This window comes from Nomascus leucogenys, chromosome 5 (genome assembly GCF_006542625.1).
Source record: "Nomascus leucogenys isolate Asia chromosome 5, Asia_NLE_v1, whole genome shotgun sequence".
NCBI lineage: Eukaryota > Metazoa > Chordata > Mammalia > Primates > Hylobatidae > Nomascus > Nomascus leucogenys.
In genome coordinates this window covers 19,720,821-19,737,342 of record NC_044385.1, presented here as the reverse complement: position 1 = coordinate 19,737,342, position 16,522 = coordinate 19,720,821, and the positions used below count along the sequence as shown (strand labels likewise).

Genomic DNA, 16,522 nt, shown 5'->3' with positions numbered 1-16,522 from the left:
TGTCTCTGTCCATCTCTGTGTGTCTCTCTGTCTCTCTATCTTTCTGTCTCTCTGTTTCTCCATCTCTGTCTCTCTGTTTCTTTATCTCTGTCTCCATGTCTATGTCTCTGTCTCTTTCTGTCTCTATCTCTGTCTCAATTTCTCTTTCTCTGTCTCTGTTTTTCCATCTCTATCTCTTTGTCTCTATCTCTCTATCTCTATTTCTCTCTGTCTCTATCTCTATTATTTCTCTCTGTCTCTCCATCTCTGTATCTTTATCTCTGTCTCTCTGTTTCTCCATTTCTATCTTTCTGTCTCTGTGTCTCTTTCTTTGTAAGTCTTTCTGTCTCTGTCTCTATCTCTGTCTCTATGTCTGTCATTGTCTCTCTGTCTCTGTCTCTAATGTTTCTATCTGTCTCTCTCTGTCTCTTCTCTCCACAACCCCACAGTCCCACCACGGTTCGTGAACAAGATCCGGGCCTCGCCCTTTGTGGAGGGAGAGGACGCCCAGTTCACCTGCACCATTGAAGGCGCCCCGTACCCGCAGATCAGGTGGGGCCCAGGCCTGCCTGGGGATGGGGCATGAGGGGGTTGGCTCCCACCTGGAGCATGGGGCACGGGCCATGTGTTCCCGTGTCAGGGTGGGCTAGACATGGCCACTGGCCTTCAGCTGAGAATGGGCTTCGTGGGGCTCTGGTTCATTCTGGATGTGCGGCCCCCCTCAGCCGGGAGGACACGGCCAGGCTGTGTCTTGGCTTCTGGAAGGGTGGGCTCTCTGAGGACCCCTGGGGTCTGAGGGCAGGGCAGCCGGGTCGTGAGCACAGGTAGCACAGCCGGGCGTGGCCCTGAGGTAGGACATAGGAGGATGTCGCCAGCGAGGTAGAGCATGGCCCTACCTCACGTCCTGCCTCACGAGTCCTGCCTCACGTGCCCTCCGGGTGGATTCCAGGTGGTACAAGGACGGGGCCCTGCTGACCCCTGGCAGCAAGTTCCAGACACTGAGTGAGCCTCGCAGCGGCCTGCTAGTGCTGGTGATCCGGGTGGCCGGCAAGGAGGACCTGGGGCTCTACGAGTGTGAGGTGAGGGGTGCAGGAATGGGGACCGGCCTCGGGGCCCGGGCCATCCTTGCCAGCCGTCCTCTGGGGTCTGATCGTGGAGGGGCTTAAGAGCCCAGGCCCTGTCTGTCCTCCAGGTGGGGGGCACTCGGCAGAGACCAGGGGACACCATACCCACTGCTACACTCTTCCTTGATGACAGGCCAGAGGCCACCATGCCACTGTCACCCACCCATCACAGGCCAGGGGCCACCAGGCCACTGTCACCCCCCCCACCACAGGCAGGGGGCCACCATGCCACTGTCACTGTTATCCCTGGCCACACCACCGCCCCATGCCCTGGCCTTATTCTTCCTCTGTCCCGAAGCCTCTTCTCTGCTCCCATGTCAATCTGGACACCTTCCTTGGCTTCCCTGGCCATTTCAAGGATGCCGCTTGGTTTTTGCCTTTGGGGGGCCCGGTGTAGCCTCATGAATTTTGTCATTCATGTCAAATGGAGTGTCAGTCATCCAGTCTAGCCTGGCCCTGCTCAGGTACCTTTTACCTGTGGAGATGTCCAGCCTACGAGTGGACAGAGCTGCCTTCTGCTCCAGCCACTGTGTCTGCAGGACCAGGGCAAGGGCTCCTCAGGGTGGGGCCCAGTCCCAGTCCTCCGGTCCTTCAAAGCCTGCAGTGGTCGTGGTGGCTGTGTGCCAACTGTGGGTGCCCCAGGCTCCAGGCGCTGGCCTCTGTCCAGCTCCTCCAGGGGCACTTGTCCGGCCACCACCTCCCACCCTGTGGCTGCTGCTGTGAGCCTGTGGGGAGGCTGCCCCACACCACTCTGGCTGGGGAAGCCAGAGACCCAAGTGAGCTCTTGATTTGCACTGTCTAATACCATCACTAGCCACACATGGGGATTTAAATTTAAATTTAAATCAACTAAAGTTAAATCCAAAGCTAGGTGCTGTGGCTCGCGCCAGTAATCTCAACAATTTGGGAAGCCAAGGCAGGAAAATAGCTTGAGCCCTGGAGTTTGAGACCAGCCTGGGCAACATATTGAAACCCTGTCTCTGAAAAAAAAAAAAAAAAAAAAAAACTAAAAAATTAGCTAGGCACAGTGGTGCACACTTGTGGTCCCAATTACTCAGAAGGTTGAGGTGGGAGGATCCCTTGAGCCCAGGAGGTGAAGGCTGCAGTGAGTTGAGATCGTGCCATTGCACTCCAGCCTGGGTCACAGAGCGAGACCCAGCTTTAAAAAATACATAAAATGAAGTTCAGTTCAGTTAAAGATTCAGTTCCCTGGCTGCTCTGGCCCCATGTCCCATGCTCAGAGCTGCACGTGGACAGGGCAGACGGAGAGCATCCTCATCACTGCAGGGGGCCCTAAGGCCGTGTGGGTCCCCCAGGGATGCTGTGGCGGGGCTGGGGCCCTTCCCCTTGTGGGAGACACACCAGGATGGGGGCTGCCCATGCTCCCAACATGGCCACAGAGAGAGGGCCCTACCCATGGGGAGCCTTGGGCTCTGAGCTGGCCCTGCTGTCCTTGCAGCTGGTGAACCGGCTGGGTTCTGCGAGGGCTAGTGCGGAGCTGCACATTCAGAGCCCCACGCTGCAGGCCCGGGAGCAGTGCCACAGGGAGCAGCTCGTGGCTGCAGTGGAAGGTAAGTCCCAACCTTGTCCTCCCCACCAAGGCGGCTCCCCACGGCCCAGACCCAGGCTGGACCCTCACAGGCCTGGCCGTGTCCAGGAGGACAAGACTCTCACCCTTCCCAGTCAGGGTCTGCTGCCTGGAGGACCCTGGAGGAGGGGCTGGGCTGGCATCGTAGGGCAGGGAGAGCCACAGATGGGAGACGAGGAGGCTGCTGCGGGCCAGGCACAGGTCCCAGCCCCCGGCTGGAGGCAGCACCTGTGTGGGCTGGTGGAGGGTAGCCCCTGAGCCCAGAGCCTGGGTGGAGGCTGGAGAGGCCACTCTGGGTGGGCGGGGTTCCCAAAGCCCTGCTGCATTCCGGAGAGGGGAAGCCTGTGCACAGAGGCCAGGCCTACACCCAGGGCAGCTCGCCGGTGGCAGACAGGAGGCAGTGGGCAGACAGGAGGCAGTGGGCAGAAGGCAGTGGGCAGACAGGAGGCAGTGGGCAGACAGGAGGCAGTGGGCAGAAGGCAGTGGGCAGACAGGAGGCAGTGGCCAGACAGGAGGCAGTGGGCAGACAGGAGGCAGTGGGCAGAAGGAGGCAGTGGGCAGACAGGGCAGTGGGCAAACAGGAGGCAGTGGGCAGAAGGAGGCAGTGGGCAGACAGGAGGCAGTGGGCAGACAGGAGGCAGTGGGCAGACAGGAGGCAGTGGGCAGAAGGAGGCAGTGGGCAGAAGGCAGTGGGGAGGTCGCAGCAGGAACAGTAAGAAGGACGTCTCTGCAGAGGGCCAGACTGCTGGACCCCAGCTTGGCTCCCAGGAGAAGGGGCAAGTGTCAGGGGCCTGGCCCCTCTATTCAGGGTAGGGCTGGCTGTGGAAATACCTGGCCTGGTCTGGGGCTGCTCCTGGGGTCCTGGGAGGGCCTTGGGCTGCAGAATGACTTCACTAGGGATGAAAGGTAAGGGGTGGAGGGAGAGGTGGGGCACATCACGTCATTCCTCCAGGCTCCCGGATGCTTTGTTCAGGGCAGGGGTGGCCAGGATAGGAAGAGGGTCATCGGGCATCCGTCTTGGGCTCCCAGTTGGAGCTGCCTGTCTGGACAGGCTTTGAGCATTCCATTCCTGGAGACATGCAAGTGGAAGCTGGTCCAACACCTGGCAGAGCTGCAGCTGCCACTGTGGGATGGGTTGGAGTACATGTCCTCCAAGTCTTAAACATTGGCTCCTGCAAGCCCACCTCAACTGTCTCTCCCAGTGCCCAGTGTCTGAAAGTCAGTTGCCCATCTGGACCCCACAGAGCTGGGCCATCTTTGATACCCTCCATGACCCTCAGGGAGACCCCTCCCTTGCTGGGCAGAGGTCCTTGTTCCTCAGCCCACACAGTGCCACTGGCACTGGCCAACCCCCGACTGTGAGTGCCCCATGTCTGACGTGTCTCTGGGGGCCCTGTGACCTCCATCAGCCCCACAACTGGTGGCCACAGCACCACACAGAACTGCGTCTGGAGCCGCCAGCACCTCAGCCTCCCACGAGTCTCGTGTCTCATGGCCAGGGAGGTGCCCAGCTGGGACACCCAGGGCTGCCTCTTGCTGGTGATAGAGCGTCCTCCACAGTCGTTCACCTGGCTGTCACAACAAGTCTCTCTCTGGGTCTGGAGGAGGGGGTGGCAGGGGAGAGAGGCCACCAGTGCTGGACAGGGTGTCAGCGCCTCAGCGAGGTGAGAACGCAGGTCCTTGAAGAGCCTGGAGCTGGAGCCAACGCCTCCCCGCTTCTAACTCCTATCCTGCTGCTTCATCTTTAACCCAGCAGCTCTGCATCCTGAACAGGCCCTGGCAGGCCTCTGCGGGGTGGGCGCTGCCCCCTCACTTGTGAATCACGCTGTGCACGGCTGCACCCCTCCTGTAGTCGCAAATACTCACTCTGGCCCACAGCCGATCAGGTGACAGTTTAAGTCCATGAATGAAGGTGCCAGAGAGTGTATGGGCCCAGAGGTGCCTGGCTGTCAGCCCCAAGTGCAGGGAGGATGAGTGGGGAGGCCCCGGGTTTTCCCCATCACTCTGTGCAGTTCCCATCACTGGCCTGCAGGTGGTGGACACATTGGCTTTCTCTGGGGTCACCTTAGTCAAAACACACAGAGCCTTTTGGTTGGATCTCATTCTCTCCTCACATGGGCTCTCCTCTCTCCAGGGGGAGCCTGTGAAATACACACCTACACATATGTATACATGTGCATGCACACACATATGCATGCACATACATCTGTGCACATACACACACTTGCACGTGTGTGCACAGAAATGCACAGTACGTGTGGCTCCCAAGTGCACATATAGACGCAGGTAATCCCTGAAATTCACGTGCTGCTCATCTGAGACAGGTGTAAAGCCTTTCTCCACATGGCCGTCTAGCAAAGCAGATGGTGTCCCACCCCCTGACCCAGAGCTGTGAGGCCATGTGCTCCAGGCCACGTCACTTGACTTCTGGGCCTCCTGCTCGTTTTTTTCCCTCAGGGTGCTGGGGAGGGTCACTGAGATGTGAAGGTGCTGGTGGCCCGTGGACTGCCCGCTGGCCAGCTGGCTAGGGCTGGGAGGGGGCCATCTTTGTGCCCTGATGATTCTGCCCGGGAGCTGCAGGGGAGGAGTCCTTGAGGTGACTGGAAGGAGGAGCTGCCTGATCCCAGATGCATCCCATCCAATCCCCGGAACCACAGGCCCCATCCTGCTGGTTCTGGAGAGGGAGGCAGCTAGCAAAACCTGGAGAGACTATGGAGTGTGTGGACTGAGGATGCTCCTATAGGGAGATTTGGGCTGACGCTCACTCGGAGCTCAGCACCCTGCCCGGGCATCCCCTGGGGCTGTTCTTGGTAGGACATCTGTGGCTTTGTGCCACAAAGCTCAGTTGTGCCACTTTCAGGATTCCAGAGTCCCTCTCTCCTGAGGATTTTTTGTAACAGAGTCCCCAGCTGCCTCAGCCTCAGTGTGGCCGCTGGATCCCTGTGCAGCCACAGGCCATTTATTCCCTTCTAGGACTCGGTTTCTGTGTCTGAGAAGTGGGATTATAGGTCTGACGAATTCACGGGGCTCCCTTGGCACATGGGTTGAAGGAGAAGCTGGGATTTCTGTGCAGGGAGCATAGGTAGGGTCCTCATTCTCCCCCCAGCCCCTGCAAGACCCTTGAGAGGGACAGTAGGTCCTGCCTTCATGAGGGGACACATTGTCCTCAGCCCTCACTCCGCAGCCACTCAGGACAGGCACCCTCACCTCCATGTCAGAGGCCAGGGAACTGGGGCTCTGAGTAGACAGCCTGCCCAGGGGCAGCTTAGCAGGTGACTACAATGCTGTGCCACTCAGATAGCTCAGCCTCCAGCACTAGCTGGTCTGTAACCCTCGCTATTCTGACTGTTTTCTTTGTAGTCACTGAGCAAGAGACTAAAGTCCCCAAGAAAACCGTCATCATGTAAGTGCAGGCGTGTTCCTAACCTTCCTTCTGACTGCAGTGCCTCCTGCATGCCACTGACCTGCCTGGATCCTGCCTGTGTGGCCCAGCCACCTGCTTGCTGCCTGTCTGCTCACATAACATGCACCCTCTGCCAGCACCTTACAGGTACTTGCAGTTACCTTGCATAGGCACCTTCCCCTGGGGCCTCGATTACCTCCACACTTCACAGCTCTCTCTTCCAGGGCCTCAGTACACTCCGTGGTCCCACTGTTTCAGCAGAGTAGACTTATTCCACACACTTCACAGTGGTTCATCCAGGGGTTCATCAGGAGCTAGGCCTGAGAGCTGCTTTCCTCAGTGGGCCAGAGACAGAATTCTAATCCTCAGCACCCTGGGATTTACAACAGTGTTGTCCAACAGAACTTTCTGTGGTAATAGAAATGTTCTATATCGGCCAGGCGCAGTGGCGCAGGCCTGTAATCACAGCACTTTGGGAGGCCAAGGCGAGTGGATCACCTGAGGTCAGGAGTTCAAGACCAGCCTGGCCAACATGGTGAAACCCCATCTCTGCTAAAAATACAAAAATTAGCCGGGTGTGGTGGCGGGCCCCTGTGTTCCCAGCCACTCGGGAGGCTGAGGCAGGAGAATTGCTTGAACCCGGGAGGCAGAGGTTGCAGTGAGCCAAGATCGCGCCACTGCACTCCAGCCTGGGTAATAGACCAAGCTCTGTCTCAAAAAAAACAAAAAGAAATGTTCTATATCTCCCCTGTCCACCACAGTAGCCACTAGCCACTCGCATCTGTTGAAGCATCTGGAATGTTGTCCAGTGTGATTGAAGGACAAATTTTAAATTTTAATTTTTGTTCATTTAATTTACATAGTGCACTCATAGTGGACAGCACAGCCTTAGGGCCCTTAGAGGTCCCCAAGCCCGATTTTCACATTTGGACGATGGGGAAACTGAAGTTCGGGGAAGAGAGGAGGTTAGCTCTGGGTGGCTAATGACTGGAAGCCAGTGGAGATCCTACTTCCCCAGTGCCACGCCCACTGTCCCTTTCTTCATCCTTCAGTGCCTCAAGGATTTAGGAAAATCACACATGCTGCTGCTGATGAGGTAACACAAGAGGACCAGAACTGGGTGAACCCATAAATGTAGGGTTGGTTTTGACCTGAATAATCTGAGAGGACTTCCAATAGAAGGTGTGTGCAGGTTGGAATGATGGAAGAGCTTCCAAAAGCCAGGAGGCAGGAAAGACTGTGGTTTCCTAAGGCCAGATGGCTGAGAAGCTCCAGGATGGGAAAACTCTTAGTTCTCAGGGGCCTACAGCCTCCTAAAGAGGCCTTCATTTGGCCGTATTGTGGGAAAATCCCATTGCCAGACATTGTTGAGATCCTGGGTTAACCCCTCCTTGGCTTTCTCCCTCCTCCCCTAAAGCAAGTTGCTCCTATGATGCCACCCCACAATAGATGGGGCTACCTGGATGCTGGTGAGCACCCCACTCCTGGAGGTATGCAACGGTGCCAGAGCCTCACATAGATTAGGTCTACATTTTGTCCCTTTGGGAGCACTATTATCATCTACATTTTATGGATAAGAAAATGGAGGAGCAGAGATGGAGCCAGAATGCCCCACTGGCAAAGCTTCAGAGGCCACTCATGCCTAGGGAAGGGAGGACCAGGTGATTTACAAGCATACAAGTCCAGTCTGTTCCAGGCTTAGGAAGGTGGCAACCCTCACTCTGCAAAGAATAATTTACCCACTCAGCTTGAGGAATGGAGGGAGCCAACAGCACAGGCATAGCACTGAACCCAAGGGTGGACCACACAGGGAGGGGCACCGGGGAGGCAGTAGACCTGAGAAGGAAACAGGGCTGGGAGACAGACCCCATATGCTGTGCTTGCAGTCTCAGTGCAGGATGCCCATGTGTCCTTGTGGGGGTGGCAGTGAGTCCAGCATTTGGGGGATATTTAGGAGTCCCAATCCACCTGTTGGGCTGCACTCAACTTACTACCCTGCATCAGCAGGTCAGGCAACATGAGGTGAGCAGATGGGGTCCGGCCCAGGCTCTCAGCAACAAGCCTACTGCCCTAGAGCCTGGGTGTGAGGCAGGAAATCAGGCCTGTGGGCACAAGTGGGCCACATCTCTGGGCCTCAGCTTCCCCTTCGGTTAAGTGGAATATATCACTCCCTCCTTAATAGCTGAGGGCTGGAGGAGGCAGGACCTGTCACTGCTGTGCACTCCAAGGGGTGGTCACACATCTCTGGGCTCATCCCTGGGAGCAACTGTTTCCAGATGGAGCCCTGAGTTAGACGAAAGCAAAACTAAACGAGAGAGAGACAGTACCTTGGACAAAGCAGACAGCTGGCAGGAGCTCACTTGGTGACAACTTTGTCACCTCATACATGCCACATCCCTTGTCTTGAGCCTGAGGGAAGTGCAGGGCTGAGGGCAAAATGAGTAACAGGCAGGGAACTGGTATGTGTTGTGTGTTACTCAGCACGGTCTGCTTCCCTACCTGTTAACTCAGTTTGCTGTCAGTGCTCAGCAAGGTCAGGGGCATCGGGCACCAGAGGACCTGGGCTGACTGCTGTGCTTCTCCCTCTTGGCCCCAGGCAGATTTCGAGCCTCTTTGACCCTCTCTATCCCCTATAAAGTGGGATCAGACCCTCTCCCAGGTTACTGCAGAGTCAGACAAGACAGCTTGCAAAGTTCCCAGCCAGTGCCCCATGCACAGCCACATACAGCTGACCTTGCATTCTGCCTCCGTCACTCCTCCCCAGTCCCATTTTGGGAGATGGAGCCAGGCAGGAGGAGGGGCTTGTCTGACGTCACACGGCTCTTGATGGCCAAGCCAAGTCTGGGGCCACGTATCCAGCCAGGTTTCTCCCTTGGCCTGCCTAAAGCCTTTCTGGGCCTCACACTTTCAGACCCGAAGGCCAGGAGAACAGGTCTGAGCTCAGCCCCCACCCCACCCCCGCGGCATGAGCTGTCCAGCCTGTCCCTGGCTGAGGATTTTCAGGGTGTGCAGGCCCTGCCCTCTGAGAGTTGGCCACACACCATCCCCCATGATACAAACCACAAAGCCTGCTGGTGGGATGGACCTGGAGGGGAGACTGGCACTGGAGCCACTGCAATCAGGATGTGACCCGGTTTTTGGAGGCGCTTGCCTATGCAGTGCGGCACAGGCCTCCCCACGTACCTCACCTCTTGTTTTCAGATCTGCACACCAGAGACTGAGGTTGGCCACATGGGACCTTGTACTTTGTTTCTCTGGTTCTGTGGCAGGGGGTAGGGGACTGTGCAGGTTGGGCTCACATGCATGTGTAAGAGTTCTTTGTGCACTCTCACCGCTCGCTTGCTGGTACAATAACCTGAGCTCTCACGCTGCCCTGGCAATCCTGGGCGCTGCGCCCATCTTTTCTCGGGCCCTCTCCTCCCTCCCCCAGAGAAGAGACCATCACCACTGTGGTGAAGAGCCCACGTGGCCAACGACAGTCCCTCAGCAAGTCCCCCTCCCGCTCACCTTCCCGTTGCTCTGCCAGCCCGCTGAGGCCCGGCCTACTGGCCCCCGACCTGCTGTACCTGCCGGGGCCTGGCCAGCCCCGCAGGCCCGAGGCAGAACCAGGCCAGAAGCCCGTGGTGCCCACACTGTATGTGACGGAGGCTGAGGCTCACTCTCCAGCTCTGCCCGGACTCTCGGGGCCCCAGCCCAAGTGGGTGGAGGTGGAGGAGACCATTGAAGTCCGGGTGAAGAAGATGGGCCCGCAGGGTGAGTCTCCCACCACAGAGGTGCCCAGGAGCTCATCGGGGCGTCTCTTCACACTGCCTGGTGCGACCCCCGGAGGGGACCCCAATTCCAACAACTCCAACAACAAGCTGCTGGCCCAGGAGGCCTGGGCCCAGGGCACAGCCATGGTCAGCGTCAGAGAGCCCCTCGTCTTCCGCGTGGATAACAGAGGCAGTGTGGACTGGGCTGCTTCTGGCATGGGCAGCCTGGAGCTGGGGGAGACTGGCGTCACCCTGGAGGAGGAGTGCACCATGGAGGAGGCGGGAGAGGAAGAGGGGGAAGACGGAGACGCCTTTGTGACGGAGGAGTCCCAGGACACACACAGCCTTGGGGATCGTGACCCCAAGATCCTCACGCACAACGGCCGCGTGCTGACACTGGCTGACCTGGAGGATTATGTGCCTGGGAAAGGGGAGACCTTCCACTGTGGTGGCCCTGGGCCCGGCACCCCTGATGACCCTCCCTGCGAGGTCTCGGTGATCCAAAGAGAGATTGGGGAGCCCACGGTGGGGCAGCCTGTGCTGCTCAGCGTGGGGCATGCACTGGGTCCCCGAGGCCCTCTCGGCCTCTTTAGGCCTGAGCCCCGTGGGGTGTCGCCACCGGGACCCCAGGTCCGTAGCCTTGACGGCACCTCCTTCCTCTTGCGGGAGGCCCCGGCTCGGCCTGTGGGCAGTGCTCCCTGGACGCAGTCTTTCTGCACCCGCATCCGGCGTTCTGCGGACAGTGGCCAGAGCAGCTTCACCACAGAGCTATCCACCCAGACCGTCAACTTTGGGACAGTAGGGGAGACGGTCACCCTTCACATCTGCCCAGACAGGGATGGAGATGAGGCAGCACAGCCCTGATGCTGCTGCCGTGGTGGCTTGGGGCAGCAGGGAGAAAGGAGTGTCCTTGAGGCCTAGGACACTGCCCGGCCTCAGCAGCAGCCCCCGGGAGCCTCCTGAGGGCCTCCCTGTCCCTGGCCCCGGGCCCTTCTTACCTCACTCAGCTTCAGCCAGGAGGACTGGGTGGTGCTTGCAATGTTGGAATGACCAGCTCAAAGACCTCAGCTCTGGGCTGTTTCCTGTCAGCCTGGCAGGAGCCTCGGGACTGTGGACGAAGGAAGTGGCCTTGGGCATTTGTCCCGTTCCCACATGGGCCTGGTCCATCCCTCCTGGCCGCAGCCACAGCTGCCAGGCCTGGCATGGCTTTGCCTCTCCTGCAGTCTTGGTGACTGAGACCCTTGGGTGGCGCTTCCCAGCTCTGCAGGCCCTCCTGGCCTTCTCTGCAGGGTGGACACAGGGTCTGTATGTGGGCAGCAGCCCATCTCTCGGCAAGAATAAAGCAGCTTCCTGCACACCTCTCTGACTCTCCTTGCCTCTCCACTGGGCAGCCCTGGGTCCCCTCCACCTGCAGCCCTCAGGGGAGCCCCTACCCTCATCTGCCCTTGACTGTGAGGTCCCCTGGCTGGCCACTGCCTGTGGAGTCCCGGCCTACCCTGGGGTCCCTGAGTGGACTTGCGGCAGCTGGTTCCCATCATGGAGGGGCCACTCACAGGGGCACATGGCATGGCCAGAACAGCCAGCCATGCTCCTTCCTTGCATGCGGGGTGCAGGCAGGCCTTCCCCAGCCCTGGGCAGCTGGGACTGTTGTCATGGCAGACGTGGGGATGTGGTGACCCTGTGGGGCTCAGGATCTCAGCATCAGGGGTCAACTTCATTGTCTCTGGCTGGACGATCCCAGCACCATTAGAGGAAAACCCGAAGCCCTCCAGCCCCGAGGCTGGCCCAGGGTCCTGCTGACTGCCTTGGAGTGAGGAGGGTGGAGAGGAGGGTGCCCTGGCAGTGTAGAGAGCAGCCCGGGTCTCCTCTCCAGGCTGGCGACTGGGGATGCAGCAGGGGCTCTCAGCAAGGGCTTGAAGACACAAACAAGGCGGGAGGGTTGGGGCAGGTGACCTGCTGGACCCACATGTGAGGTGCCTGGCTGATGGCCAGGTGGACAGGGAGGCTGCTGAGGGGGAGCTGCCAGTGGGGACCATGCCCAGCAGGGCTCTGCAGGAGTCTCTTGCAGCCAGCAAGGGGCCAGGTGGGGCGGCCGGGGCCGGGGTTGCAGGCGGAGGGGAGGGCAGATTTGGGTCACAGATGGAGGAGAGAAAGACGCCCGACAGGCGGGTGCAGGCAGGGGCTGCCCTGGGAGGGAGGGCCCATCCCCAGGGAGGGGTCCACGGTCATGGCCGCCTGGACACTCACTGAACCCAAGCTTCCTCTGGTTCTCGCCTTGGCACCAGGCTGTGCCCAGGTTTGAGGAGAGGCCAGCCCTGGTGGGGGTGGTTGCGATCAGTGGCAGAGCCAGGGCCTGGGGCGGGTATCCAGGCCCGGCTGCTCCCTGGAGGTGGTGACACTCTCCCGAAGGTTCCCGGGGAGGAAGAGCCTGAGCTCCAGGGGGTCTAGGAGGAGGAAGTGCCTGCCTGCAGCATGGGTCTGTGGTTTTTTCCTCTCTGTGTCCCAGGCCTACACCTCCAGGTAGCCTCCTGAGAGGGGAGTGGGTGGGGAGGAGCCCAGTGTCGGCCCACCTAGACAGTCTCTGAGGAGGGGGACGGGGTTCCTGGAGACCCCTCCGCAGGCTGCAGCTATACCAGACCCCTGGGCCTCACCCCCTCTGCACTCATCTGTCCCTTCTACAGACACCACCCTGGAGCGAGCAGACCAGGAGATCACATCCGTCCTGGAGAGACTGCTGGACCCTAAGGCCCCAGGCCCCTCCACAGGGGACCTGACTGGCCCCGGCCCCTGCCCCGGGAGGGGACCTGCACTCCAGGAAACCGGCTCCCAGCCCCCAGTCACCGGAATTTCGGAGGCACCTGGTGAGGCCCAGACGCATGCTGATCACAAAGATCCCCAGGGATTGACCCCAACCCTGGCTGTGCAACATGAGGGGTGCCCATCCCATGGGCATTAACTGGCCGGGCCCCAGTGACCCCGATTTGGAATCCCAGTGGCTCCATGCACTGGGGGTCCTGGGCAAAACCTACCTCTTGCTTGGCCTCAGTTTCCCCATCTGAATCTGGCACAGAATGGGTTCTGGAAGGTTCCTCCGGCTCTGAATCTGTTCCAGGAGCCAGAGGCTTCCCATGGTTGGCCTGTGATGGCCAATTCAGGTGCCCTGTGCTCCTCAGTGGACAGGGAGGAGGGGGAGCAGGGGGTGAGAAAGGAGAGGAGAGGGGAGAAGTAAGAGGGAGAGGAGGAGGGGGACAAAGGGGGAAGAAGACAGAGAAGGAGGAGGAGGTGGAGGAGGGAGGGGCAGAAGCAGCCAGTACCCCAGACAGACCAGACCAGACTGGCTGCTACAAGAGCCCAGCTCTGTGGGTCACTCAAGCCCTTTCCCCCAGGTGTTATGATCACCTAAGCCCCTTCCCGCAGGTGTTGGGGGTCTCCTGTTATGAAGCACTTTAACGGCTTCTTCTTTTTTTGTCTTTGGAATGGGGTCTCACTCTGTCACCTAGGCTGGAGAGCAGTGTGCAGGGATGCGACCACAGCTCACTGCAGCCTCAACCTCCTGGGTTTAAGCGATTCTCTCACCTCAGCCTCCCGAGTAGCTGGGACTACAGGTGCATGGCACCATGCCCGGCTAATTGTTTTATTTTTGGGTAGAGATGGGGTATTGCTGTGTTGCCCAGGCTACTCTCAAACTCCTGGGCTCAAGCCATTCTCCTGCCTCAGCTTCCCAAAGTGCTGGGATTACAAGTGTGAGCCTGGCCGCCAACCTGCTCGAGCCCTGGCCTCTCTCCAGCCCAGTCCTTAGGTCCCCGATCAAGGACCTTTTCCTAAAGGGACAGATGGTGCATCTGGGGAAACTGAGGCCTGGGTTGGGGGAATCTCATCCCAGGCCCTGCTGCTCACTGCAGGTGGATGGGGGGCTTGGAGTCAGGCGTCCAGAGAGCCATGAGGACGGGGCTGGTGCGAGGCCAGAGCTGGGGCAGGATGGCAGCCAGGCTCCTCCCCCGCCCTGTCCAGCATCCTCTGCATCCTGCTTGTGTGGGCTTCTCGGGTCCATGCCCTTCTCCTTCTCCTTGTTTGGCCCAGACCCTGCCTTGGTTATCTTCACACAAAGGACCATCATGGCCTTGCGTCCTGTGTGCCTACCCACTCTGGTCACCCCACCTCATCTTGCAGGGCCTTCCCTGATGCACCCTCCCCAGCCACCCCTATCTGGTCCCATCACTTTGGAGAAAGGCCATCAGACTGGAGCCAAGCACATGAGACCTCCAGGGCACAGTGCCCTCCCCAAGGACTGCACGAGACAGCCCCCCACCATAGTCTCACGCTTAATTCCCTGAACACATGCTCCAGCCAGCGTTTCCAACAGTCCCACAGTCCCTGTGCTGCTTCTGTGGCCTCCCACAGGGCCAGGGGGCATAGGGTTCGGGGCAAGCAGGCGGCCTTCCCCCATGAGCTGAGAGGGCCAGCCCCTCGGGTCTGCTTCTCAACAGGCACGGAAGCCCCCAGGCCTTCAATGAGCTCAGGGTCCTCCCTCTAGCTGCCTGGGCACCCTGGGGCCACCTAGGGCCAAGGGGCATCACTCTAGGCCCCACCTTGGTGTACCTTTGCTCCGTGCGCCTATCACAGGGCTGGCTGGGTGCAGGGCCTGGCCCAGGAGAAGGGGCACAGCATCCCTGTCACCCTGGGAAGTGGTCTCTTATTCTTCTGGCCTGTCACCCTTCCCCCCGCAGTGATCAAAGGCTGGTGTCTGCAAGGGAAGGACAGGTTGAGGCTGGGGTGGGGGTCTGGGAGGACTGGCCCTGGCCCTCACTCTCACTCTGCCTCGTGGGTGGAGTGCACCCCGCCACATCCAATGAGCTGTGTGCCAGGGCCACAGTGGCTGAGCAGACAAACCTGCCCCAGGTGCTGCTTGGCCCGTCCTGGGCAGATCTCGGGCTTCTTTGCAGGCCTGACGCTCATTCACTCTGCCCCATGCCTCTGCAGAGTGGGCATGGGTTGGCCTGCTCTGGTCATGACCCCACCCGCCCTGCCTGTGGCGGGTACCCTTCCCACTCGTCCACCTGCTTGAAGCTGACGTGTACCCAACTCCTACAGCCACCTGCCCTGCCTGCGCTGCCTGTGCCACCGGCCGGGGCTGTCCCAAGCCCCACTCCTCTACCCAGTCTGCCCTGGGTCTCTCCTGTCCTCTCCTCGCAGCTGGGTGGAGCGGCATCAAGGGCCCTACCTGTGACCTCTGGGCAGCCCCATGGGGTGACACCCTGGCCCTCTGGATCCTGCCCACCATCGCTTGCATGCTAGGAACTTTTGAATACTCCTGGCACGCACAGTGCTGAGACAGAGCTGCCTGTCCTGTCTGGCTGTCAGAGAGTGTTCTAGAGGAGCAGAGGCCACTGCACCCAGTTGTCAGCCTGGCGGGTGGGCAGGGGAGCCTCGGGGCTGGTGGCGCCAAGCCGGATATGGAGGGTGCTTGGGACCTGGGCTCTGCAAGGTGGCTAACTGCACATGCTTGAGCTGTGGGCTGGGGACTGGGTTTGGGGCCCAGGGCCTTGCCAGGATCTCATCCATGGCCCAGGGCCCCCGGAGCCCAAAGCTCTGCCTTGGCTTGCCTAGCGTGGGAACGTGGGGACCTGTTGCGGGTACCACCTGGGCTCCATCTTATGAGGCCCTCGTCTCCCAGCAGCCGTGCCCCCTAAGGTGCCACAGCCCCTCCTCCACGAAGGCCCAGAGCAGGAGCCGGAGGCCATCGCCAGAGCCCAGGAATGGACTGTGCCCATTCGGTAACCTCCCCAGACTGCTGGGTCCTGCAGTGGGGGCCAACCCCCAGGGAACATCCCAGGGCAGGCAGGGCAGGGCACGAGTTACCGCGGTGGCCTCACAGCCCTCACTCCACTCCTTGACAGCAGCCACCCCGGGCAGGGCAGGGCGGGGAGGAGAGACCACCCTTGGGAAGAGAGGTGTTGGGGGGCCCCCTCCATACTAAGGGTTGGGCCCCCGTCTGTACACCTCATCCCAGAGAGGCCTTGCTGCAGCCTCTTCCAAGTAGTGGTGAGCAGGGATCCCCTATCTCATCGGGAGGCTTGGCTGCTCAGAACGTGTGGGGGCCCAGCAGAGCCTCACCCCACTTCCTAACCCCAGGATGGAGGGTGCAGCCTGGCCCGGGGCAGGCACAGGGGAGCTGCTCTGGGACGTCCACAGCCACGTGGTCACGGAGACCACGCAGAGGACCTACACATACCAGGCCATCGACACACACACCGCACGTACGGGGTTGGGCCCAGCGGGGTTATGAGTGTGATCCCCATGCCCCCTGCCCAGGGCTGGGGGGCCTTTGCACATCTGCAAAGGCCACCCAGCCTGTCTCAGCCCTGCCCCAGCCTGGGACCCCCACATTCTACTCACCGTGTCCCCTCAGAGGGGCCAGAACCCTCCATTGGGGAGAGGCAAGTGGCGGTGAACTTGGTGTCCATAGGACCGTCCCTGAGAGCGGCAGCCAAGTTAGTGAGCTCCACTGGCCCCCACCAACTCCTCCTGATCACCTGGCCAGCTGAGGTCAGAGTGGGAGCGGCAGTGGTTCCATTGAAGGAGCACCCCTAACTGTCAGAAACCTGGGCGGTCAGGATGGGGTGCTGTCGCTTGGGCTGTGGGGAGCGTTCAGTTGCCCACAGTGTATCTCAGGGTC

General features: G+C 59.9%; 1 protein-coding gene across 2 annotated transcripts in view; it reads left to right on the top strand.

Moving 5' to 3' along the window:
• The window catches only part of OBSCN (obscurin, cytoskeletal calmodulin and titin-interacting RhoGEF), a 168,049-nt gene that overhangs the window by 138,715 nt on the left and 12,812 nt on the right, over window positions 1-16,522 (top strand). Inside the window, exons 87-92 of one of the 2 annotated variants that reach the window (XM_030812735.1) lie at window positions 429-531; window positions 929-1,058; window positions 2,563-2,674; window positions 12,528-12,707; window positions 15,524-15,620; window positions 15,979-16,103. In XM_030812735.1, coding sequence (XP_030668595.1) covers window positions 429-531; window positions 929-1,058; window positions 2,563-2,674; window positions 12,528-12,707; window positions 15,524-15,620; window positions 15,979-16,103 — 747 coding nt within the window. Of the gene's footprint in view, window positions 1-428; window positions 532-928; window positions 1,059-2,562; window positions 2,675-12,527; window positions 12,708-15,520; window positions 15,621-15,978; window positions 16,104-16,522 lie in introns of both variants that reach the window. The other variant, XM_030812734.1, reaches the window with a different exon arrangement.